Below are 26,487 nucleotides of genomic sequence, written 5' to 3' on the forward strand. Positions count from 1 at the left end.
CTCAGTGAACCCAATGGTTTTAATAGTCGATCCCCATCATCAGGGATGTAATACAAAGTGAGAACAGAGAAAACATGTTCCCCACCTAAAAACCATTTTGCCAATCTGGAAGCCTTTTGCTCTGTCTCTGTCATCTGGGGCTTCTGCTGGTATACGCTCAAACCATCTTCTTCCAGCCTTTGCTCAGCACTGTGGCAGCAGCAGCAGCACAGAACTAGAACCTACAGAGCAAGGTGCAGGTGTTGCCCAAGGTGCTAGATTAGGATTCATCCACCCAATTGCCAAAGCATGCCAGGAAACATAGAGCAGCAAGAGCAGTGGTGAACGGACCTACCGGCACACCTCTGACATCAGACTAGAGCAAAACATTCTGTTTTCAGGTGTCCTGTTCCACTTCCATACTTTGTAGCTAAAGACCAGGGGAAACAGCTTCAAAATCCTGATTTCTTTGATAACAGATCCTTGGGTGTGCAAACAACATGTTTCCAGAATGCCTTTTTGTCGTTGCTTGGCTGGCTTTTTCTTTAAGAGCTGCATTTATATATAAATTATTAGAATGGGATAGGGGGAACTGAGTGTGTAGGGAGATACTTCTCCCATAGTTGGGTATCTTTTAATGTTCTTATGTAAATATATATGAGGACAGATCAAGATATACAACCGTGAGATTAGACACACACACGGGGAGATCAAAGAATCACAAATTGCTACTCAAAACTGCCACGTCTAACGGGATGTGCATGAGTTAAAGTACACCAACTGGAATGGGTGAAGGGAAAAGGGGCAGCTGCCATTGTGGAAAGTCCCACTATGCCCTGCATCGCTTGGTCAGATTAACTTCCCCTGGCCAGTGAAATGGGAGGGGAAAGGCCATCCTGAAAACAGTCCCGCAGCAGTCTAGTCCTGCAACCATCCGCATTCCCTCAAGGCGTGGCTAAGAGGGCAGCTGCCCCTTTGATACCATCCTGTGGTGCTAAGCACCTCTTGATTTGGCCCAGTCTCTCAAGGGTTGAGCAAGAATATGGCGATGCCTTCTTGAAAAGTCCCATGATGCACTGTTCCTCTGGACTATCCTGTGTATCAAGGTGTGGAGGAAGGAGGTTGCATTCTGGCCCTTCATGCGTTCAGTTTCTGCTGATTAGCCACATCTGCCCAAGGATGGGCAGAGAAGAGATGCACGATGGTCTATGCATGGCGGTTTCTACCGCCACCTTCCAAACTCCTTATTGGTGTTTCACACCCCCTTTCCCCCCTCCCCCCACCCCCACCCCACATGATTGTTCTGGTTTCTTCACTCTTCCCTTGAACAACATTAGGAGTTGTGTCATTGTGCAGCTTCCCCCTCGCCCAGGGTTTGGTTGGTCGATTTCCTCTTGGAGAAGAAGCAAGAGGGGTGATGAGGTCATCATGGGAAATGGGTTCCATTTAAAGGGGCTTGTCACTTTCCTTTTTCAGGTGACTGAAAGAAAGAACAAAGAGAAATGAAGAGGAAAGGTGAGCTAACTTGTTCCCGTAAAAATTCATTGCAAGACAGTCTCTGCTTTCAAAAGAACTAGCTTAACAGCTTTTGCTGGTGGCTCAGTGCTCAGCAAATCTCAGGAAGAGTCTGAGGAAGGTGATAAAAACATAGGACATAGAGCGAGTCAGAAGGGGCCTCCTGAGCCATCTAGTCTGACCCCCAGCTCCAGCCACCTCCGATGTGCATGTCATGTTGGTACTAAAGGGAGAAATTCTGATGGATGCCTCTATTCTGCTGTTCTCTCTGGAAATACTGAGACACAACCCTTACTGCAATTCCTATTCACTCATTTAAATGGGAGTTTCTGCAGAAGAACATCCTGTTGGAGTGCATTTTGTGGGTCAGGTACCTGCTGCCCACTCTGGCACTGTCACTGAGCTGCAGATCTGCAGCCTCAAATGCTCTCCTTTTCATACATCTGCCATGCAGTATGGCTCTCTCTAGTCTTAGGAGAGCCACTTAACAGGATGAGGAGGATTAAAGGCCCTTTAAAGGCAGGCACTCAGCTGATGTCAGCTTTGCTTGTTGTGTATCTGTTTGATTTATGTCCCATCTCTGCAACTGGCTGCCAGGATGACTTCCCAGAAGTTAAAATTACAATAAAACATATTAACACAAGAACATTTAAAACACCACACTATTTTATTTACAGAATTTGCACCCTCTCTTTTGACAGGCATCCTCAAGACTGCTTACAAAACAAATTCACATAAAAACTTAACAAATGTCAGATAAAAAATAGAAGATGAAAATGGCTAATTAGAATAAAAATAGCAGGTACAACCAGAAAAGTGATCCTAAATACCGTTACAAGCCCATGAGAACTGGACAAATTTTGTCTGGTGCCTCAAAGAATACAATGCAGGCATTACATGAGCATGCCAAGAAGAGAGCTCCTGATTCTGAGCATCAGCGCAGAAAAGGCCCAACTTCTGAAAGTAAAGGCACCCAGATGAGCCTCTGGGGATGATGCCAGCAACTTGCAGGTTTATATAAGAAAAGACAGTTGAGACACCCAGCATTTAAAGGTTGAAACTAGCACTCTGAACTGGGGCCATAAGAACCTGAGGGCCAGGGAGTATGTGTCAGCTCTGGAGGTTCTGGCTATGGGAAGCAGTACTAGCTTACAATCTGACCACCACACTCTGTGCCAGCTGACTTCCCAAACACTCTTCAAAAGCAGCCCCACATACGTACAGTAGGCTATCTTCTTTCTGGGAGAAAGAACCCGAGTAAGGCCTTAAAAACCAATTCTGTGCAATGGCCAGCAAACAAAGTCCTAGGTGAACCCTCAGGCTTAATGTCTGGCCAAGCCTCACTTAGCACACACTCCTGCACACTAGTGTGCGTGGGTAATACTGGTGAGGGACACTAGCTGAGCTCCCTTTCAAAGAAGCTAAAGAATCCCTGAGAAGCTGTCAAGGAAACCCACGCTGTCTGAGAAACCATGCCTCTTTCCTCCAAACTGCAGTTAAGCAGAAGACGTTCCCTGCCTTAGCTTTCTGACTGGCCCCCTCACACTGGTGACGGAACAAATGCGCCCTTCCCAGCAAGCCACAAACCTGTAGTAATCTTCCTGTGTGGGGAGCGGCACTCCATGCAGAGGGTGATGCGCGTGCAGCCACTGCTGTTGTTCCAGGGCCAGGCGCTGCAGCTCTGCTGACTGTGCATGCATGGCTTGGAGCTGATGGGCTGCAGACATCGGGGCAGAGAGAGAGCCAGGGAGGTCTCTGTAGGGGGCAGCTGCAGCCAAAGGGAAAAAAGAGAACAGACTGACAAGGAATCTGACGGTCAGGCCTGCCCCAGAGCACAAGACCTTCGGGAGTGGGGTGGAGCGGGAGACTGGAGGGGCACAGAAGAGGCAATGGGTCATACGAGAAAGGCAGAGAAAAATGCCCTCCCCTGCATCCCTATCAGGCCCAGCTGCTCTCCCCCCCCACCCTCCCGAGGCCCTTATACTTCCCTCATTTCCTTGTGTTACACAGGCCCCAAGCCCCGAGCCCAGGCCCAGACCTAGTGCCAACCTGGGTCTTCCCATCTGTACTTGCCTTCCCTCAGACCCACTGATACAAGTGCACTTGTGAGTTTACACTTATTGACTTTATTCAACCACTTTAATATAGTGATGTTTAATGCCATTCACAATAAGCTCCCAAATATTTGTCCACCTTCTCAGTGCATTTGCACTCCTTGATAAGAACACTGTAAGCCAGGAGTGGGTTTAATTCGCACTAAGCAGTTGGGTAAAAATACTAAAACAAAACAATAACAATAAAAAAACTGCTTGTACTTTTTTTACATACTTGTATCTTCATGTGTACAAGGGCTACAGACTTATTTTTCTACGAAGTGAAACAGAAAATGTGGTGAAGGGAGCAGGTTCTTCTGCCCCTGGCCTTCTCAGGGGCAGAAGAACCTGCTCCTTGCCCAAGCCTTCTTGCCCAATAGCCTTCTTGCCCAATAGTTCTTGTGTGGCTTTCCATACAGTTCCTCACCTCCGACTTACCATGGCCTTGGTGCTCCAGACCTGGCACTTTCCCAGCTCCCATTCCGCCCAGCCTGTCTCTCTGCATGGCCCCCAAATCTGGGCAAGCCCCTTTACTCATAGACTACTCTGCCAAGCCACCCACTCACCACTGCAAAGTTCTTACCAAAAAGCTGGTGGCGCAACACCTCATTTTCATGGAGTGGGTGAGGAAGCAGTGGATTAGGGATAGTACCAGCGGGGTAGGGTATCCGGGTGAGATGAGACCCAGAAGCCAGGGGATCGATAAGAGGGTGGACAGAGGCCGAAGCTGCAGAGAGTGGAAAGGCAACCGTGAGATCTTGATGCAAGAACAGCGTAAGAAGTGTTGCGTGCGATGTACTGGATCTGAGTACATTTTGCTCCTGATTTTATATATCTAGGCTAATTATAAGTGGCATTTAACAAGCATTTCTTTTAGTAAATGCTACACTGTTGATGTGAGATTGAACCAGAGGCTTCCTTTCCTGCTACACAGAGTCCTGCCACTACACAAGCCCTCATGAAGAGGCTCTTGGTAGAGCCCATCTGACCATCCAACAAATTTTTAACTTGCACAGATGCAAAAATCTACAGCTGTATGGGCAATGGGATCACAAAATCCAAAGGAACAACTGAGGAAAACTTGCAGCCATTATGGAGTGGGATAGCAATAATCTGCCTTACTCACAGCCTCAACTAGTAGAATTGGAATAAATTAATTGAGCAATGATGTGGCATAAAAGCCTGCCTGATTTGCATGCATTAGGGAAGTGGCAGAATTCAACCATTTTTCTGGAGTAAAATTTAAATCACCTTAGTGAACAATTTTGACACATTTATGTATTCATTTACATACAGGTCCCAGGCACCCCACCCAGTCATGACCTCATCCACAGCGAGGAGGGATGGAAGGTGCAGCCCGGAAGCTGACACAGCCAGCAGTGAGGAGCCTCCGGATGCTCCTTCCAAGTGATCAGAGTTTAGTTTATAACCTGTCCTGAGAGCTATGATGGCTTAAAAACACGCAGATTCATGATTAAGTGGTTGACACTTCCAGGCTAACAGGAGCTGCGCAGGTGCCAAGGCTTAGTGTTCTCTGTGTTTCAGTGGTACCATGTCAGACAGCAAGTGGGGGGTCCCACCTCTTGAAGGGTCCTCCAACACAAACATTACCTGCCTGTACGAAATGCATGTGTCACTAAGAACAGCTGCATCTTAGAACTTTTGCTGACCTGCTAGGTTCCTGTGAGGCATTCTTTGTTCACCCAGCGGAACACTCACTCACACAACCCCCCACCTGGTATAGCCCTGGCACGGGCCTACCCTACCGCACGAGCAAGGGCTAGGCCACAAGGTCACGCTGCACTCAGACAAAATGCTTCCGGAGGGAGATCTGCGACACACTTACAGACTGTGCTGGAGGCAGCAGCTCTCCTCACCTGCATGGATGGCATCCTGCTGGTGGAGGTGGAGGTGGGAGTGGATGTGTGAGTGCTGGTGATGATGGGGGGTCACGTTGAGCATCTGCAGCCGAGCCAGGGGGTCATTGCTCAGCGCAGCGACTCTCTCCGCGTGCTGCCGCTCAGCCGCCAGTCGCTCGGCGTAAGACATGTCGGGGCGCAAGGCTGGGCCAGCTGCCAAGGCTAGCCGCTCTCGTTCCAGGTGCCCCAGCCCTGGGTGGAAGGGGAAGGCAGGGTGCAAGCCTGGGCCTGCCTGGAGAGCAAGCCCGCCGTGGCGTGGGAAAGGATCCATGGCGGCACTGGGCACAGCATGCAGCTGCTCCAGTTCTGCGGGCTTGACTTCAAAGCCAGGCTTAAGGCGCTCACGCAGATCACGGTCCCTGAGGTCTCGCTCACGGGCCTCCCGTTCTCTGAGCTCTCTCTCCCGTGCGGCTGGGTCGCTGCTGTAGATGGCCGGCACGTTGTAGCCCAGCAGTCCGGGATCTACGGCTCCCAGTGGTACGTAGAAGGGATGGTTGCGGTTACTGGGAGACATAACATGGGGCCGGGCATACTCGCTGAGGGTGCGAAGAGCTGGCGTGTCAGGGCCCAGGTACGGCGGGACAGTGGCCACTGCGCTGCCCTGCTCAAAAGATGGGCGGTGAGGCACGGGGCCTAGAGATGGGCACTCCACGGGTCTGCCCTCTTGTGCCACCTTCTGCAAAAGATCAGAGAGACGACGTCAGTGGGGGACCCTCTGACAGCCCAGGGCTGTACACACAGTTGACTCTGCCTCGTGCCGAGCCAGGTTGTGAGCTGCTTTGGCAAAATCTCGACGGAGAGCATCCCCAGTTTGGATCACCTGGTATAATTTTAACTGGAAGCATCAGAACCTGCACATGGGAGCTTGGACATGGAAAGCAGCTCTTCAAATACTCACCACACTCCTTTCCAATTCCCGTTCCTTCTCCCTCTCACGCTCCTTCTCGCGTTCTCGCTCCCTTTCGCGCTCCTTCTCTTCCCGAGCCTTCTGTTCAGCCTCTCTGCGCACCTTCTCTACAAGATCTGCCCGTTTCTTGGCCAGTTTGGAGCCATCCAGGGGCACAAAGTAGAGATCAGTCCGTGAACAGGAGTTGAAGCCACGATCCAGATGTTTGTTGAACCTGTGGCAGGAAGAACTAAGACATTAGCCTCCAAATAAGCAGGGAAGACCAGATGTGATGAGGCCAACTGAAAAATATGCCCCAAATCAGAATGGCAAGCACAGAGCTGTGCCTTCCACTGCCAACACTTTTCTTCTAGTGCTCCTGAGAACTGCACTAAAAAAAATCTAACAGTTTTGCTTAGAGGAAAAACCAGAATTTCCACTAAAACTCACTACTTGGGCTGGGAGCAGGCAAAGTGCACTATAGGGCATTAAAAACTGTTCTCTTTTGTCTGTACTAGCAATCTTATTCAGAACCTCTTCTGGTTTTTGTATATTTCACCATGCATTTCCACCACTTACAGGTCTGTCAGGGATCTGTCCTTTCCTGATTTTCAGGAATAAATATTTGAATCATTTGGCTGCTACCTGTCTTTTAGATTCCAGCTGTTGGGTGCTGTTTCTCCCTTCATTTCTGCTGTCCAAGAAGCAACCCTTGGTTACTCCTCTACACAACATTTCTGGTTATGAGCCTGCATACTTTCAAGTAAACTTTTGCTATTCCTCTTGTTAAAAGCTGCAATACTCAGGAAGCGGAATTCTTCAAACAGTTCTTCATGTGGTTGGCCTGGGATCCCACAGAAATGGGACATGGATACAGCCCATAAATCCTATCACCTCTTCCCTTCCAAGCAGAATTGCATCCTTCTCTCAATCCAGGCTCTGCATGCTCCTGTGTGTTGCAGAGAGCATCTCAGTACTCAGTCGATGGGTAAATTAAATCTTTGTATGGTAAGGAAGGATCCACAGCTACCGCAGGAGGCATATCAATGTAAGGTGACTTGAGCTGATGTTGCAGCATCATTATTTTTCAGGTTCATCTTGGAAACCAACTAGTCAGGAGATGCAAAACCAGGAGTCCCCTCTGGCCCACAGGGAAATCACACCAGGGCTTTGAAGCCTCAGGCTGGTCAGTTTGTTTCTACTGTAAGGTCATGCTGGAGGTTACACCACTAAGCTTTAACTCTCACCCAGGCCTGATTCACCTGGAGCAACGCAGCCCACCACAAAATCCATCATAAAGCTGTGTTTCTGCTGTCTGCCAGGGACTGGAAACTCAGTGAGTTAGGCATTAGGCACAGCAGATGGGTTATGCCTGGGTTGGTGGGTCACAGGCTGTGCAAGTCTGAGGGCTTCTTCCCTCTGTTCTGCCTCCTCCACCGCCTGCTGCTGCTCTCCCCTCCACCGCCTCTCGTTTCCTCACCTGGCTGACTGGCTGGCATGACTTGGGACATCCACCACTTTGGGAGCCGGCGAAGGACTGCGGACTGGAGGCATCGGGCTCTCCGGGGGCTCGTATTCTTCCGAAGGCTCTTGCTTGATCTGGGCTGCACTGAGAGGCAGTGGAGGCAAAGGTGGGGGAGGGGCGGCCAGGCTGCCAGAGGCCGGGGAGGCAATGGGGGCTGGGGAGGGGGCCTTGTAGCCACCAGCTGCAGGGGAAGAGGTCAGCCGGTACCCCGGTGGCGTGGCTGCATGGAATGAGGATGTCGAGGAGGCGGGCGGAGAGCCCGGCTTGTAGGGGGCAGGTGGCTGGAAGGTTGGGGATGGCGAGGCGGTTCGCTTTCCGTAGGGGGCCACAGCAGGGGGACCCACTGGGGGGGAGGCCGTCTTGTAGGGGGCTGAAGAGGAGGAGGCCATTGTGGTTATGACAGTGGAGAGAGTGACTGAGGCAGAGGTGACTGGGGGCCCGGCCCCATGAGCAGGCGAGGGGGGAGGAGGGGGAGGAAAGGTATAGGTGGCGGCGCTCTGACCCTGGGGATGGTTGCAGACCCCTGGGAAGGTCCCCTGGGATGACGAGGAGGAGGAGGAAGAGGAGGAGGAGGAGGATGACGAGGCGGAGGGCGCCTGGCTGTATGTGGCATGGCTGTGGGGGGGGTAGAGGCGCAGCCCGTAGGCCGCGTGGGAGGGGTGGTGCGGCCCCGGCTCCAGCGGGTGAGAGTAGCCGCCGGATGTCTGGGGTGTGGCGGCCGCCGAGGGGGAGAGGCCAGTGCCGCTGCCATGGCCGTGGTGGAGCTGCTGCTGCTGCTGCTGCTGCTGCTGCTGCTGTTGCTGCTGCTGCTGCTGCTGCTGGTGGGCGGCCTGGCCGGGGAAGGAGGCGGGGGGGTGGGAGCCGGAGTTGCCCAGTGGGCGGCTGTAGGGCGGTGGGCCCTGGCTCCACACGGGCTGGGAGGGCATGGAGGGCTGGGTGTACTTGGGCGGCTGGCTGGAGACGGAGAGGCTACTGGGAGGCGGGAAGGAGTGGCCGTACGAGGAGCTGTAGCTGGGCAGTGCCTGGGAGGGGGGAGGGAGGGGATACTGAGCCGAGGAGCTGGGCGGGGGCGGGGGGGCATACGGGTAACGGGAGGGCACCGGGGACTTATCCTGCCCCATCCCGTGGGGTGACGAGAGGTGTCCACTCAAGGCCTGCCCCACCATTCCCGGTGAGCTGGAGGTGGCAGCCATGTTGTTGAGAGGGCGCAGGGCCGGTGGGGGAGGCAGGTTGGCTAAGACGTGGGGGAAGGTGGCAGCCGAGGAAGGCAGCACTGACGGGGAGTTGTTTGGGGGCGTCTTCTGAGGGGGCAGGCCACCCGCCGCAGAGGCGAGGGAGATGGGGGTGGTGGGGGGAGGGTTGTGCTTGGCACCGAGGGGCTGCTCACGCCCCCCTGGCGGCGCCGGGATGCCCGCCCCTGCGCTCACGGCTTTGGGGCCCATCTGGACCACGTTTGCATTAGGGTAGAGGGAGACGTGGGCGGCGCAGGAGGTGGGGGAGGAGGAAGAGTTGGTGGACGGCGTGGGAGTTGGCTGGGAGGCCTGGGCCTGGAAAATCCGTGAGGCCTGGGCCTCCAGCTGGGACTGATAGCCACTTGTGGGCCCCTGAGGATGGCCCTCCCCGGGTACACTGAAGTTGGACTCTGGGGGCCGGGCTAGGCCCTCTGTCAGGGGGGCCGGGGAGGGGCTCTGGGGAAACAGTGGCGGGTGATGGTAAGATCGGGGAGGTCCTTGTGACAGCACAGAGGAAGAGTCAGAATCATTCTCCACACTGCCAGGGCTGTAGACGCTGGGAGAAGTGCTCCGGTTGTCCTGGTCAATGTCACGCGGGTCGCTGCTTGTCTCATCGTTGAAGCTGTGGCCGTCTAGGCTGTCGACATCTGAGGGAGACTGAGGCCGTGGCAGCTCCTGGGTTGGAGAGACGTGGCAGTGATTACGAGAGGCTCCCTCTAAGGAGGGCTCTGGAGGTAAGTAGAGGGCAGAGCTCCAGGGCCTGCTGAAGGCAGGAAGAGGCAGCCGGTTCGGGTGAGAACATCGCCTGATATAACAGAAGAGGGCTCTGGGCTGGATGAGCCCAGAGACGCCAGGGGCAATGTCCCTGTTCAACGTCCAAGGGGCAGGCACTGCCAGAGACATTTGAGCCATGCAGGGACAGGACGGTGGCCAGGGCAAACCAACCTCTGTTTTAGTTTTCTTTGGGGCATTGGTGTCCTCTCCTTCACTCTCTGAAATCTCCTCCGGCCGGCTTTGTTTGCTTACTTTAGGGGCCATTGTCTCTTCCACACGACCTTTCTGCAAAGCAAAGAGAGAAAGGGGGGAGGCATGTTTCCAGGAAGTCTCCTCTTCAAGTCCTGCAATGTAAGTTCCCCATCGCCTGCCAGCTGTGGGAAACGTAACCTAATGCAGCATGCAAGTGAGAGCGGCTGCATCTGCTTCCTGTCATTAGTCACATGGTGTTCTTATGTCAGAAATCACACAGTGAATGGGAAAGGCACCACTATGTTAAGCAGTTAGTCAGACTTTGCTATGTGCTAATATCACAGAGAGTGAGGGAAATGAACTTCAATTAATGGACTACCATTGTTCCAAAGGAAGGGGTGCTTTCCAGAATGGCTCATCTTTCTGTCTTTCTTGCAAATAAAGGTGAATGATGGGGAACTCTTCCTCTTCGGAGCAATTATTGTTCTTGCATTAATTTACAATGCCCTCACTCTCAATTGCCCTCACTTGCCTTCAATGATGTCATCAAGCTGCAATGTCTGATTGACCACATCATATGATATTACTTCATTGCATAATCTCTGGATCCCCCATATGACTAACACAGGAAGGAGCAACAGGCTAGGGGAAACTACCACCAAACATTTTATTTATTTAAAATTTGTTTCAGCTGTCTTTCAGGGCAGAAGTCCTCCCTGGCAGCATGTATCAATAAAACATACAAAGCTGGTATAATATTAAGAGCAACAGAAGTAGTAAGAACACAACAAAAATAACAACAAGGCCAGTAATAAAAATAGAAAGGAAATCAGTAAAAAACCTCAGACAATCTTATTAAGAAAGGGCCAAAGTAAAACAGTTAGTTTTCTAGGTCATCTTAAAAACCTGCAGGGATGAAGCATGTTGGGCTCCTGATGGTGTGAGACCACTGCATTTCTCATGTGCAGTCACTGCCCCACTGCTCTCACTGGTGGGCTGACCTTAAAGTGTGGCTAGGCTGATACGGGTTTAGGTGGTCCTTTACATCCATCCATCCATCCATCCATCCATCCATCCATCCATCCATCCATTTTCTATACTGCTGAAAGCTGAAGCTTTCTGGGAGGTGAACAGCAGTATTCCAAAACAGTTTAAGGTTTGAAAGGTAAAATTCAGCACTAACTTGGGCTCCGAGACACACCGATAAACAATGCAGGTGGTGCAGTATGGGCATTATAAGGTCAATCTGCCTTGTTTGCACCAATGGCCGCATGAGAATACGCTACTGCAGGAAAATGACATCATTGTCAGTGCTAAACCAAAAAGTGAGTATCTGTGCTATGTAAATGTCTTTTGAGAGAAATCTTAGCACCCCTGACGCTGCTTGCTTTTGACCCCCCAGTAAAAGCTAGAGAATATTCAGTGCAGTTCTAAGTAAGTGTGTGTAACACTGTGCATTGTGTTTGTACTATGATTTCAGCTCCTGGCTATATCCAAAGCTAATTAAATGTTGGCTAAACGGTGAGATGTGGGTATGCTGCCTACCTTGGTCGTTTGCCGAGATTTCTCAGCTTTGCCATCACTGCTGGAAGTGCTGACACCACCTGGAGAAGCTCGGCCCCGCGTCCTGAGCTCTTCTCGAGGCCCAGGAGTCTCCTTCTTCCGACCACTCCGCATTGACATCTGTGGATAAAAGTCAAGAATAGGAAGTGGGTTATTTCCACTTGTTTTGCACTCTTTCCTGCTTCCTCAAGCCTGCCTCCATCTCCATGCTGCTCTGACAATCTTCAGAGTCAATTTGCTCAATCACTTTGAAGCACAGAGCTGTTAGGAAATCTGACACCTTGTGCCACAGCCTCCGATGCCAGTCCCACCCTGTTTTGATTCTGGCCCCAACAAATTTTTGCCAGTCCAAGGTAATCTTTGCAGGGACAAGGCAGGTGGGGGCATGGAGTCTGGACTCTGTATTAATAAAAGTTAAATGTCACATGTCTCTGAGATTTAAACTAAAAATATATTGACATGGGACTTTGGAGCTGCACTTTTGATCACAAAATGCAATATGAGCCCTTCCTTGCAAACCATCACTTCCTCTCCTAGCATTCCTTCATTGGCCTTGAGGGAAGAAAAACATTTGGTGTCCTGTACTTTCCTTTCTATGCAATTAGTGATGCACCAAACTGGACAGGGATCCACCCAGGGCTCTGTCAGGCTCCTGGTTTTGCTCCCTCCCTGGAACGGCAAGAACAGCGGGTGCCCAGTAGGCCCAGCCAAGCGACTGGTGGGCATAGTTGACCATGATTTGTGCAGGCCTACCTGGAAATAATCAAAAGGCCAATTTCTTTGGGGTGACAAGACTGAAAGAGCTTAAATCATTAACAGAATAAAACAGCTTTCAGTCTGTGTTCCCCCTGGTCTTCCTTGGAAGCTTGTTGGCAGGTGCTCAGTGTTGGAAGTCAGTAATGGTGGACAAGCCTTCTGAAAAGTATTGCCCATCACTGCTGATTTCCCTTTATAATGTTCAGCTGAGTGTGTGCTTATTGCAGGTGCATTGTAAGGGAATGGTAAGGCGTGATGCACATGGCCAGTACCCTATATAAATCAAAGAGGTGGTCTAGAGCATGCCCTGGAATTGTCTCCAAGGCCCAGGAATTCTGGGCAGGCAATTCAAAAGGCAGGAAAGTTTTAATGTGAGTGCACCAAAGTCCCCACTGCTTATCTCAGGGGTAGGCAACATGTAGCTTTCCAGATGTTTTATCGTGCAGCTCCCCTCTGCCCTAGCCAGCAAAGCCCATGGCAAGGGATGTTGGGAGCTGGAGGGTCTCAAGTTGCCCATTACCTAGTAAACCCCAATTTTAAACCAGTGGGGACTGACAAGTAAGAACACACTCATTTCCTTTTTTAGGCTAATTTGGTTCTGCCACGCTACTGTAACAGGGAATAAAAATATTGGAAATCATGCTTTTGTTTTTAAAAGTGATTAGAAACTCTTCTTCCTTAAATTGTCGCAAGTTACTGGTGACTGTGACAATCCATAACAACAACATAAGCTGGGGCACCTTTGGCTTAGTTTATTCCTTTCTAGAAACCCACTCCTCAGCATTTCCAATATCCTCCAAGTCTCCTCTCCAAACTCCACCCCCATTCTTCCTCCCTCATTGCTCACAAGTATTCACCACCGTTCATGTACTCATACTCCTGGGCACTTTTCTTCTTGTCATTTATTTATTATATCTCTCTGCTGTTAAAATTACTTCATTTCAGATTATCAGAGTCTTCTCCTTTCTCAAGCTCTTGCTCCTTTCCTTCTGGACATTTTTCACTTACGGAGTCTTTATTTTGTCTAGTCTTCATTCTTTTGGGTGTAGGGTCCCCATTCTCCTTTGTCCGGGTAGATGAAAACATTAACTTCTATGCCTTCCCCCACACTGCTATTCCTTGGGAAACTGAGGTGTGAGCCTCAAGGTACTGCAGAAACTCCTTAGGAAAAGGGCAGCAAAAGGCAAAGGAACTCTGTCCAGGTAAGCAGAGGGTTTCCAGAAATTTCTGAAAGAGAGAATTTTGTTAGCAGAGAGAATAAGAGGCCTGGAAGTGCTAGTACATGTATCAGAATTAGAACTTTCCTTTACTAAAACTCAGCTCCTTTCTTTGAGTCTATCATAAAACAAATTGCATAGTTGATGACATTTCAAGTTGGTCACTGGAAATAAAGGGACATACTCCTGTAGCACTGAACTGAAGCTAGTCTACATTTATTTATTTCGTCACATATTTATATGCTGCCTGTAACTTCCAAAGGCCTTCCTAGCCAGCTTACAAGTAATTACAATTACAATTTATTTAGACCAGCCTCTGTGAGCTGGATTAAGCACCAGAGCCAGGAATCCTCTATCTGGCCCATGGAGGCCTGGTTCCCTCCCTCCTGGCTTGGAGCTCACTGCAGTTTTGGGAAGGAGGTGGGAAAATAACAAAGAGGTGAGCAGCACGTTAAGGGCTACACGCTTGGCTGGCACTTAGGAGTTCCTACAAGCAGTGGCTGAGTCCCTTCCTTTTGAACACTGCTTGTCCCCACAACTGGCCAAGCATATGTGGTATGCAAAGAAGCACCCAACACGAGGAGGTGCAGGACAGCGAAAGCCACCCAGGCCAGTGCACGGGCTGGATCACCCACCTAGTGCTTTGGCTGTGGCTTCACCTCACACCAGCCTTCTTCCACCAGGTGAAGCTCCTGCCCAGTAAAAGCAGGTCCCAGGTGAGAGTGGCTGTGCCCTGACATCATTCACCCTGAGGGTGAGGAAGCTTTATCAAGCCTCACACCTGCAACTGCCTCCCCAGACCTGACTTAGGCCAGCCCATTTCTAAAACTGGTAGGAAAACATAAAAATATGTAATTCATTAATGCCGATTGCAAAAAGGCACGATGCTATCACTGCTGTATTTTGTTGCTTTTAACTAGGATGGTTCTTTTTGTGCTTTTAACAGTGATATCATCTCCTTGACTCCTTGAGAATGCAAGGAAGCACAAGTGCACAAGAAATGATCTTTACAGGGGGTGCCCAAGTGTATGTGCATAAGACTCAGAAAGCAAACCACTATTTCTCAGGGCCAGTCTTTGCAGGTCCCCAGAGCTTTTGTGCCTCTTTCCTGATTTCCACTACCTTTCTTGGTCCAGCGCAACCTGGCAGTCATGACCATGTGGACGCCATGCAACACAGGGCCCTGTTTATGCAAAGTGCTGCCTGCATTGCTGGGACCAATTCCAACCATGCCAGTGACACTGTTCACATCTGGTGTTCACACAATATAGGGCAACTGGACCATACAACATGCAGCTTCCTTGGCAATTACACTGCACTAATATTAAGTAAAACTGGTCAAGGTCTAAAGAATTCAGTTCTAAGCACAATGTTGTTTGTTTCATTTGCATACTGTCCCACAGTCAAACCTCTCTGGGTGGTTGCTACAGTCCATAATAGCATATGATAAATATACAATAAAATATCATAAAATCAGAAAAATATTTAAAAGTTTAATTAAAATGGAGAATATAAACAGACAATAACAAGGAATAACCAAAAGAGGGAGAGAAAGAGACTTTATTAAACACCTGGTGATTTCCCTCAAGCCCCTGGGTGGCTGAGTAAGTCTTTAAAAGCTTCATAAAAGAGGGCCATCTTAACTTGGCACTGAAAAGTTGACAGATTCAGGCTGCAGTGGGGAGGTGATTCCATAGATGGGATGCCACCACCAAGAAAGTCCTCCCCTTTCGTGCCACCCTCCACCCTTCCTTCAGGGGTGGCCCTTGGAGGAAGGCCCCTGAGGTTGTGCTGGAATGCGGCTGGGAGAGGCCCTCCAATGGGTATTGTGGTCCTAAGCCATGTAAAGCTTTATAGGTATTACATGAGTTGTAACTATCTAGATTATCTAGTGTCCTGCGCTCCAGTTTCCCTCCATGTACAGCCTCCACAACACAAACAATATTCCAAAGTTTTCAAAATCTCCCATTACATTCTTTCTACCCCAACTGCTGGTGCTATCAGCCATTTCTATACTGCTTCATGCGACTGCATCTGTGTTTTTCAAGTCTGCACTAAAAATGATTATCTATTAAAAGAACTTTCAGTTTTAGGTTCGAGAAGACGCTTTTAATGGCAAAGTCATGCCTACAGAAGAAACATCCTTCATCAACATAACTGAAGAGTCTGCTTTTGTCTTTTGCTGCTTCTCATGCTTGGAAATCCCACTCATGACAGCTTTGCCTGTGTGGGATTTCCAGCACAAAACATCTCTCTTCCTTCAAATTTTGCATTTTCTGGAAGTAGCTTTTGGATGATCTGTGGCAGAGGAATGTTCTATATATCCACTGTCATAAAGAGGTCACTACCTGGTGTGGAGTATACACACTGGGACTCTGGGAGTTTGCAGGGACAGGGGACCAATGAAGGTGAACCAACACAAGAGACTGATTGATCCGGATGGATTTCTCACAGCTCTTGGGGATTTTCCTGTCACCTCGTCAGGTGAGTCAGTCAAAGCCCTATTTCACCTCCAGAATACGGAAATGGTCTGGTTGGATGACATGGTTGCTTCTGAGCATTCTCTTGCACTGAGTAGAACCAAATGAGCTTTCTCATTTTTTAGGAAGCCAGGAATGTTCAAATGAGTGGGACATGCCTAAAATGGCCTTGTTAGAAAACTCATCACAGGTCTAACTGAGCACGAAGAGCACATTTCAAAGCCCACTCCATGCCAATGAGAACAGTGAAGAAACTGTTCTTTGCCACCACTGCAACTTCTCCCAGGTCACCCAACAGTGGTTTTTTTTTTTTTGGATGGTTGAAGGACTCATTGTATTCTGACTCACAAGAAGTAAATGGGTAGCATTTCACAGTGCATTGTGACCAATCCATGCAATACCGTGTAGATAAAACCTCTCATAACCATGCCATCTTGAATATCAGAGTTGATACAAATCTGGTGGATGTTGTTTTGGCCTGCTTGTCCAGCTATAATAGACACTTTTTAGTTAGTACAGCTTGAGGGTGTTGACAGGATCCTTTGAACAATGAGGTCCATTACATGTTGTGCCTTGCCCTTCCTGGCTTACAGAAATAGCTGGAGATTGACAGACTGGCTCAATGGGAAGGGCTATTGGCCAGTTTCTCCTAACAGTAAGGAGTGATCCTATCTTCCATAAGGAGGTTGTAGTAGGCCCTCTGCTAGAAAAAAAGAAAAAACACCTGTATTAAATCATTTTTGGCCAATGATCACCATAAATACTTGGGTAAGGAGTCTCAACTCCAGATGAAAATGACCATCTAGATCCATTTCAGATGTACTTCAGGCTTGACTGTGGAACAGAGATTGTGTTGGTGGACAATCTTTGCTGGGAACTCAACAGGGCCGTATGCCTGTTTGTTCTGCTGACCCTCCCAGCAGCTCATGCTCCTTCTGAGGCATTTTTCTGAGGTGGGACTTGACACCACTGTTATTTGGCAGCTCTGGTAGTTCTTGGAGGGGCAAATTCAGAAAATGGTACTGGGGGATTCCTGTTTGGTGCTGTGGTGTTCTGCAGGGTTCCATCTTGTCCCACATGAAACTGCTGGGAAAGACAGTCTGGAGTATGCTCATGGCAACCAACTTTATAGGCCTCTTCAAGCACACTATTTACTGTCTTGCAAGAATGAATGAGAAGAGATGCACCGAAACCCCAGCCACTCCACTTTCACATCTGCAGCTCTGTACCTGTGTCTACACAGGAGCACCTCCTGTATTTGTGGAGGTGCTCTATGCCATTAACAACACTAATAATCTCTCATTTCCATTTGGATCTAAGGAAGTTGTTCTAATTGTAAATCAGTGCATGATGAAGGTGCTGAACTGCATCAAGGTGAAAAAACTGCAGCATAATCCAGAGAAGGCAAGCATATTCTTGGTTAGCCAAACAGCAGATTGGGAAACAGAGTTTCAGCTACCCTCTTCCCAAAGACTTGGGTGCAGGATAGGTGTACTCCTGGATTCAGCCCAAACGTGAAGGCCTATGTCCCCATGGTGGTCAGGCAGGAGCTGTACCTGTTCCCAGAATTTTCTGATTCAGCTAATGAGTGACAATACTTTAAGTTTCGGAACTTGGCCATGAACTGGCCATGGTTACTCAGACCCTAGTTACATCAGGTTTGGACTACTGTAATATGCTGTATGAAAACTGTTCAGAAAATTCAGCTGGCCCAGAATGCTGCAGCCAGACTATTGACTGGGGCTGGTTACAGGGAGCAGGTGACTCTGTTGTTACAACAGCTTCACTGGGTGATGGTCTGTTTCCTGGAGCAATTCAAATGAATGAATGAATGCTTTTAAGTGCTGGTTAAAACTTTTAAAACCAAGTATGGTGCAGAGCCAGGCAGCCTGAAATACCACATTCTCCACATGGACCTTGCCAGGTTTGAAGATCACTGGGGGATGCCTTCCTCTCAGTCCTTCTAGCACTGAAAACAGATTTGATAAGAACACAAGGACCCTTTCAATGGTGGCTTCCAGGCACTCAAACTTCCTGTCAAGACTGGCTAGGATGGTTTCCTCTCTTCCATCAGGAGGCCTTTGGCATGTAAACTCATCTAACACAGAAGAATTTAGTTGGCTGCATGCTGTTTCTTTTACTGTTGTATTTTTAATTGTGTTGCAGTGGGTGTTTTTAGGTAATGTTTTAAGGAAGAATTTGTTTTTAATCTGGATTTGATTACTGTTAACCGCCTTTAGTGCCATTTTGGTGAGAAAGCAGGCAATAAATTGAATAGATAAGGAAACAGTCCTCATTGCCAAGTGAAACAAACCTTAAGAATGTGTAATTGAATTTAATAATATTAATCCCACTGTATCTTGCCCCTTCCTTCCCCTTCATTTATTGTCTTTCTCAGTGTTAATATGTAAATTTTAACAGGTTCAGGGGCTTTTTTTGGATTTGGCTTTCATAGGCATATAAAATTACATGGCAAAGGGACAACAACTCTAAGTTAGAGAATCTGAGGTTTAAAGCACCTGTTAAATCTTGCCTTAATGCAGTCCCATAATCCCACTATATTATCATCATTCTCTGTCACAAACCCTGGCCATACAGTCTGAAATACAACATTTATGGATTGTATTTCCATCCATCTATCTATTTTATTAACCTCTCTCACAGCCTAAAGAGCAAACAATTTTTTTTCCTTCTTACTCTTTGGATAACATAGATAGAAAGAATACTGAACCATCTCTTAAGAGAGCAATTAATACAATTCTTGCAGGTTGCTTTATGTACCCTGGAGAGAAGACACTGCAAAAGTGAAGCATTATTCGTCTAAAGTGAATTACATATAAAGTGTTGGTCCCTAATATTTGCAACTTCATGGAGTTCATAGAATAAACCAGCTATAAAGGACACAATCCAGTGGCAAGTTCTGCTTCACAAGCCCCACTTAAGAGAATGGCAGTTGTATTGCAACAGAGTAGGGTCCTTGCTCATTACCTTTTTTAGGGCTTCTACAAAATTTCCTGGTAGAATGAACTCAAAGGCATGACTAGTGTCTGGTCAATTCTAGTGTCTGGTCAATTGTAATGATGCTATCTGCAAGCAAACTCTTCTTAGCTTAGAGGGACTTAAGTTCTGTATCAACATGCATATGGTTGTGTTATAAGGAAATCTGAGAGATAAAAGTTTGCAAGCTCCTGTGGATTTGTGATAGTAATGAGCCAAAATCAGGACAGGAGACACATTTGTAGTTCTCTTTTTTAACAATAAAAAGATTCAACCTATGAAGTTTGCATTAGTATTAAGTAAGAAAGGTTGCACCCATCAGACTTTGAGCTATTTTTGTGCCGAACACCTTTTTACATATATTAAAAACCATCTATTCTATTGCAACAGAAACTTCCTTTAGAATTCTGAGACTCTGTAGGACTACATAAAAGGGAAGGCAACTACACACTTTTGTGAAGGACTCTTGTTTGGTTAAGTATTGGTGGCACAAGGTAGCTAATGTGATCTCCAGTGTTGCTTCAGCCCAGAGAAAACGGTATACAAATTGTATACATTTGAAGAAAGGAACCTGTGCAAGGATTTTAAACTGGGACGAACTGCTTGCAAATATACATCTATCAAGGGGACAAAAATGTGTACACATTTTCAAGTAGCTTTCTAAAAAATTGCAAACTGATGTACAAGCAGGACAGACCAAAAATGCCTGAAAAAAATGTCTGTGCTGCTCCTCTTTGGAGTCCTTGGAATTCCTGAAACTGGAGAGCAAATGCTGGGAAACTGTTTCCAATGGCAGTGGAAAACTGTACCTAGCCAACCAGCTTATTACTTAGCATAAGCTGGAGTGTGCCCCACACTCACCCATCTTAGTTTGTGGAACCACTAGCAGACCCATGGCCAGAAATACTGTGGTGAAGTTCAGGGGTATGTTTCTCAACAGGAGGCAGTATGTCAATGTGAGCAAGACTATGTGAATGAGGCAACACAGATCAAGCAACACTGAAAGAGTCCATGTCACAATTCAGTGGAGTCGTGTTCTGTGGTGGCCATCAAGTTTAGAGAAATCAAGTACTATTTACACATTCATACAGGATCTTGTAGCCAGATGCTAATGGACTGAAAGGAGCTGTGCATCTGATTTAAACTTAGCTCAGAATAACACATACCGAAAAGGAATATCCAAAAAAAGTGACAGGTTAATCCTGCTTATCTACTTTGGCTAAACGAAGGCTAAAGCAGGATCCAATACCTCACAAATTATTTGTGGCCGACTTTGAGAAAGACATGGTACAGGCTCTCACCAGTCTCAGATCACAGAGCTGGAAGAGAATTGGAGGTCATGTTGTTCAAGCCCTTGCTTAATGCAGGGGCCTCAGACACCATAGAAGGAGGAAGAGGGTCAATGTCTTTTCTAATTCTCTGCGATCAAAATTATAGGATAATAGCAAGATGCAACTGCAGTCATAGACGTAGCTTCTCGAATGGTGTCCTTACACAAGCAATGGGATCCTACCACAAGATCTTTGAGCTGCTGGCCCTGAGCAAAGCTGGGCCATAAATCTAATCAAATGCAAAGAGAAGGAGGGGAGAACTGGGCAGAGCTGGGCCTTCAATTTAATCAAATTTAAAAGGGAAGGAGAGGGGGAAAATCTGCTACTTAAGTTCTGAAGCCAAAACTAAACATAACAATGACAGATCCATGGCTACAAAGGTGAGTCTGCCCTAGTCACATCTTAAGTGGGCAGTAATATACAGTGGCAAAAGGTACTGAGCCTTCCCCCCCCCCACCCATGTCTATCCCAGAAATCCCTCCCTCCCTCCCATCTTAAAAAAGGGAGGGTGGGAGGGATCCCCCCCCCCCCCAATACTGGAATAAGCTTTCCTAGAAGAAAAGAGTTTTTTGGGGCTGGCAAAGCTGAAATTACAAAAGAAAGAATGGAGGAAGGGAAGTTGCCCATGTGCCTCTCTGGTACTTTCAATTACACCACACCTGCAGTAAGGTCTAATCTGCCATCATCATGTTGGTCTTGGCAAGATTTGGGGACAGGAGCGGCAGAGAGGAAGGAGTGCTGAGGTAGAGGGAACAAGATACCACGTAAATCACTATTTCTCATACCGCAGTCTTCAGATATCACTGGCACGATTTATGACCCACCAAGCCACTAGCACCCAACTGGCCACATACTGGGGCTTGCCAGGACCTTGACAAACTGACTCCTGTTTTGCAATCTCAGGGAGGAAAGAAAAAAAAGTTTCTTAATTCTTTGTAAGCTGCATTCAGTTTGGTTGGTCTCAGTTGTGCAGGTCTGATTTATATTAAACTGATGTCAGGCCTTATGTTTTGGCCTTTGGAAAAGCAGTGGCTGGACAAATCATTCTGGGTATGAGATATATTTTGGTCTTCATTGTCAGGGAGTTTGCAAAAAAGCCTGAAGTGCCACTTTTCATTTAGTTTCTGTCAATCTCAGGAAACCCCATAAAGCAGTCCCATTGAACAGGGCCCAGAAAAGAGCCTTACAGATTCAAGAAGCTGCAAGAAAACATTTTAACAGGCCCCAACTGGTTGCAGTTACACAGGACCAATGTGCACGTGCACATAAACATGCAACAACCAAGACCGGTACCTGCAGTTCTGGAATGTGATCTCTAAAATGGAGTTCCAAGCATATTGTATGGCAAATAACAACTTTGTGGAAAGCCAAACTATACTCAGCAAAAGCAGCTTGGCTCTGAAAAACTTGGCCTGCATGAATAGTGGAACATATTTCCCTCTCTCAGCTCAACTTTGGCCTTCCTTTTCTTGGAGCTCATTTACCATTGCATTCAGATCTTTGAAGAAGCCCTTTTCAGTCTCCTTCACATTCTTATTTTAACCTTTTTTCATTTAGAAATTTCAAAATGTATTTTAGATGAGCTGGAATTCAAACCACTACTCATCATAAAGTTCACTGGAGGCCCTTGGGCCATTCCTAAGCAAGCATTCCTAAGTATCAACTATCTTACAGGGTTGTTGAGCTCCTTATATGAAAGACAGGTACAATATAATTAATGCATATGGGGAATTCCAAAAGGTATCTTTGGTCAGTGATCAGCATGACAGACGTGGGGGCAACAAAACAAAACAAAACAGCAGTTCTGCAATTGTGTTGCAATGTATATTTTTAATAGTGTTCTCAAGAAAATTAAAGTAGGTAGGCAGACCTCTTGAAGCCTCTTTCTGAGTCAGTGGCAGCAAGGACATTTGCTAGGCCAGAGACAGGCAAAACAAGTCTCCATCTTCTTTGGAATAATCTTTCCCTCATTTCCCTCTTTCTGGAAAAATTCACCTGCGGTGGCAACATGACCCAGGAAAAACATCCATAAACCTTATACTGCCTACACCTGTATTATAAAAGTGGAAATATTATTCAAATTTCCACCATACCAGAATTTACAGCCAACTCATAACTCTGTACTATCAGTGGCTCTTTAGGGTTTCAGGCCAAGATGTTCTCCATGTTAGTTCTCTGAATCTGAATATAGAAAGCACATGTTCTGACAATGTATCATGTCTCCCTATTGATAATAAAGCAAGTCTAACTATGGCCCCAATGATTAAAAGAAAAAGTTAGAACTGTCCACAAATGACTTCTTGGAATTTTCTGTTTGTGAGCACAGAAACTGGGGAACCATTTCAGCAAATTTCCCTAGGGGAGGCTAATTCTTCAAGTGTTTCTTGTGTTTGCAGGAATGTACCTTCTTTCTTCTTTCCTGATTTTTTTTCTTTGCTATTGCAAGTGGCAGCAGAAATTTGGCATCCACTACAATGACCCAACCATAACATTTTTCTAGGCATTGTGGGGAAGAAATGGCAACCCAGGAAAACATGGTAGAGAATGTTCAGATAAAATTTAACAAAGTGGCCTTTTTTTAGGGGATTGAAGAGAAAAAAAGATACATCTCAGAAAAAAAATGTTTTCTGAAACAATCCAGCTCAAGTTTTTCAAAATATTGCTCAACGTAACTTAAATGAAGCAGAGCAAATGAGGGCAAGTGAAGGTGTCAAAAAGGGTTTTTTTGAAATCAAGCCATATTCATTTTCACCTTTATTAAGAAGCCACTTGGCAAAGCCATTGAGCCATGGAGACTACCCCCTGATGAGCAACACGGAAAGGAAAAATAACCCCCCAAAATTCATGGAGCTCCTGACTCAAAGCAGTAGTGTCTGACTCTTGTCGAACTCACTGGCTTGAAGCAGGATGTAGTATATCCCAACAGATACTTTTTTCTAGAACAAACTCCAGATGTGGAGGCCTGAAAATTCCCTGGCAGCTTGCTGCATTCTTGGTATGTTCAATGGAATGGATTTTCCCCCTACAATTTAAACCAAATCTCCATCCTCTAATTCAGACCTGCACAGTTTATGACCTACATGGTAACCCTTTCTGTTTTCATAATCCTATATGGGACAGCATCAGATGTAGTGACCATTAAAAAATGGTGGACAGACTGTGTTTGGTTTAATGGGTCACAAGTCATGCAGGCCAAAGCACATTGCCTCATACAAAGGAGGTATCTGTGAGCCTTTTCTTCGACCTCTTCGTCAGGTCATTCTTTTGAGTTTCATAAAACTGAAACCAAACTGCTAAAGGCAAGCAGGTTCTTGTTCTGGTTCTCTGTGCTTGCAGATTTCAAAATGGACAGAGATGAAACCTGAATAGCAGTACTGGAATGAATTATATGAGACAACTAACAGGGGAAAAATGACGACGACTGCTAACTACTCTGGACTGTTTCAAGGAAGATATTTCATGAAGTAGAAAATGTGAGAAAGCCAAATGGTACCCCTTCTACCAAGGCAAGCCCAATGCATCTGGATGCAAAAGACAGAAAGACCTCAAGGCAGCCTCCCCTGATAACTATCATGGGGCAAGGCACAATTCAGTGGGATGTCCCCTACACAAGAGTGTCTTCATTTCAATAAAAGTTATGATGGTTTTCTTGCTGGATTGTACCCCATGAGAAATTTCTCTTCTCAACACAGAGGCCCCCAAAATTCATTGGATTATCTTGCCTCAGGGCAAAGCTGTGTCTGGGAACACTAATAATGCCAGCTTAGCTCAGTTCTCCCCCTAGTTTGGTTCCAAAAAGACCAATGAAAAATCTGGATTTTCCTTATTCTTTCTCTGCCCCAGTTTGCCTCCCACCCCTAACACAGGCATGGACCCAGGGATAGACATCCCTCCAGTCTATACAAGTCCCTTGGAATTTTCCATTCCAAAGACCAGTCCTACTGTTTGTCAAGGTGAAGTGGCCCAAGTCAAATGACAGACCTCAGATTACTAGTAATGAGCAGCAAATCACTTTAGAATTATAATTTTGCCCATCAGTGAAGGGCACCAAATCATTGTGGGTTATCTGTATTCATTCCCTGCTTTCCTGGAATTCTTACCTCCCTGTCTCTTTTCCATCCAGTGTTTCCTAAATGATGCCATGACATGGAAGTTTGCACTGGGAGGACGAGAGGGAAGCAACAACAATACATAAGGAGAAATAGGAAAAACCAGAAGTACTTTCCCTAATTTATGTACATCACACAAACATCTATGCGTGCAGAGATGGAACATACAATGGCATTAGACAAACACACAAACTGACAGAGAGTATAATTTAATAAAGGATTTGCTTCCCCCTGCTAGGGCTGTCAAGACTGTTCAAATTTTGTATGGTACAGGAAGGCGCTCAAGGATTAGGAGGAGGAGCCAAAGCTTCTGGGGGCTATATGGATTGGGTGGAGACAGGAGTCTCTTCTTTGGGGGTCCGCTCTTCCAGGGGTCTGTAGGATGATGGGAACAGTCACAGTTGGAGCAGTAGCATCTGTTTTTCTACTGCCTGATGGAACACACTGCTTATGTAGGATAGTAGATAATATATGGGCAGGAAGCCCACTATTCAAATTTTGTCTCCGACAGGCATTCACTAGGTAACTGTTATTGCAGCTTCTGCCTCCTACCAGCAATATGGAATAAAACTGGCCTACTTTGCTGGGTTGTTGTGTGTGAAGCGATCTAAACACTGTTAGGGCACCACATAAATGCTAAGTTTTATGACAGAGTTGAACAGCAATCTGTTTAGCTGGGCTCTCAGTAAGCACATGGGAGATGAAATGGGGATTCACTGCACAGAGCTGAAGTTGGAGTGCACTGTGGCCCTACCGGGTATCTGTCGGTCTGTCCTGGGAAACAGGGCAGGAGTCTAGGGGGAGGGTCTGAGAGGTCACCCTGCTCGTTCAGCTCCTCCAGGAAGCCACCTTCCATGAAAGGAACACAAATGCACTGCACACCCAGATCTGAGTAACACTGTGCACTTTCTCTCTTCTTCACTGAAGCCTCCGTTTATCTACAGGCTTAGTTTTCTACAAATGCCATCTAGTATGCGGGGCTTGTCAAATACCCAACCTTGCCTTTCTGAGCAGGTACCCTCCCCGCCCACCGCCATCACCCCCATGAGTAGCAGAGCTACTGATCAAAATTCTTAGAAAAGACGCCTTGGAATGCCAGCTTCCCGACTCTATGGAGCCGCAGGAATCCGTTCCGGGGGCCCTCAGGAGTGGGGGGGGGCGGGTTCTAGCTATGGGGCTCTGCTATGGCAGAATGCAGTTTTAGTGTAAATCTTACACAGCGTGGGGGTTTCTTGCCCGAGGTTCCGATGGAAGGTGTCTTACTCTGCGAGGCCCCACGGATCAAGTGCAGGGTTGGACTTGTTCTATAGAGTTCCATGGAGTTGGCCATCTCTGGCTTTGTGAAGCTATTTGTTAGATGCTCTTTTGGGTTCTCTAAAGCGCTTGTATCTCTTCCGCAGAGCGGTCTACAGGGACGGGGAGGGTCGTTAATAGCTTTACGAGCACCCCCCCCAACAAGTAGGGGGTTGTGCGGCGGGGGGGGGATGCTCGTAAAGCACGATCTCCGGGGAAGGGGGAATAAACATTCTCACCGGCGCGTGGGGTTAATTAAGCCCGATTCGTCCTGCTTTTTGAGAATCCCCTTTTCCCTCTTCGCACCCACTTCTTCCTCCCCTAATCCTTATACGAAGATAATGAGAATACATGGCCAGGCGGCACCTCCCCCCACCCCATCGCGTCCAAAACTGCACGATCCGTGGCGGAGAGAATGGATACGAAACAGGCGAGCGATGGGGCGCTAGCAGGACTCGCACTTACCGGGCTCCGGAAGGGAGGTCGAATGAAGCGGGGAATGAAGGAGAAGGAGCGCAGGAGAGACTCGGAGAGCCAGCCGTCCTTCTTCCCTTCCTCCCTCCTCCTCCCTTTCTCCCCGGGACTTCAAAGATGGGGGAGTGGGAAACAGACCCCCCCTCCAGTCT

The 26,487-nt window shown here is 47.5% G+C and overlaps 1 protein-coding gene across 1 annotated transcript; it reads right to left on the bottom strand.

Moving 5' to 3' along the window:
* Positions 1–26,487, bottom strand: ATN1 (atrophin 1). Its single transcript, XM_044449699.1, has 10 exons — positions 26,327–26,487; positions 13,443–13,661; positions 11,661–11,798; positions 10,095–10,208; positions 7,873–9,824; positions 6,405–6,627; positions 5,465–6,182; positions 4,171–4,314; positions 3,082–3,262; positions 1–1,459 (listed from the first exon to the last, which is right to left on the bottom strand). The coding sequence occupies exons 2-10, from the start codon at positions 13,518–13,520 to the stop codon at positions 1,426–1,428; spliced, it is 3,582 nt and encodes a 1,193-aa protein (XP_044305634.1). The 5' UTR covers positions 13,521–13,661; positions 26,327–26,487; the 3' UTR covers positions 1–1,425.

The sequence above is a fragment of the Varanus komodoensis genome, unplaced genomic scaffold (genome assembly GCF_004798865.1).
Source record: "Varanus komodoensis strain SLA01 unplaced genomic scaffold, ASM479886v1 scaffold60, whole genome shotgun sequence".
NCBI classification, from domain to species: Eukaryota; Metazoa; Chordata; class Lepidosauria; order Squamata; family Varanidae; genus Varanus; species Varanus komodoensis.

Excerpts from the sequence above, each read along its gene's own strand:
- ATN1 (XM_044449699.1), bottom strand. The coding sequence starts at position 13,520 with ATGTTTTCATCTACCCGGACAAAGGAGAATGGGGACCCTACACCCAAA. Across the intron at positions 11,799-13,442 it reads CTAGACAAAATAAAGACTCC|ATGTCAATGCGGAGTGGTCG; the intron begins GTAAGTGAAAAA and ends TTTTATCCACAG. Across the intron at positions 1,460-3,081 it reads ACACAGGAAGATTACTACAG|TCACCTGAAAAAGGAAAGTG; the intron begins GTTTGTGGCTTG and ends TCTTTCTTTCAG.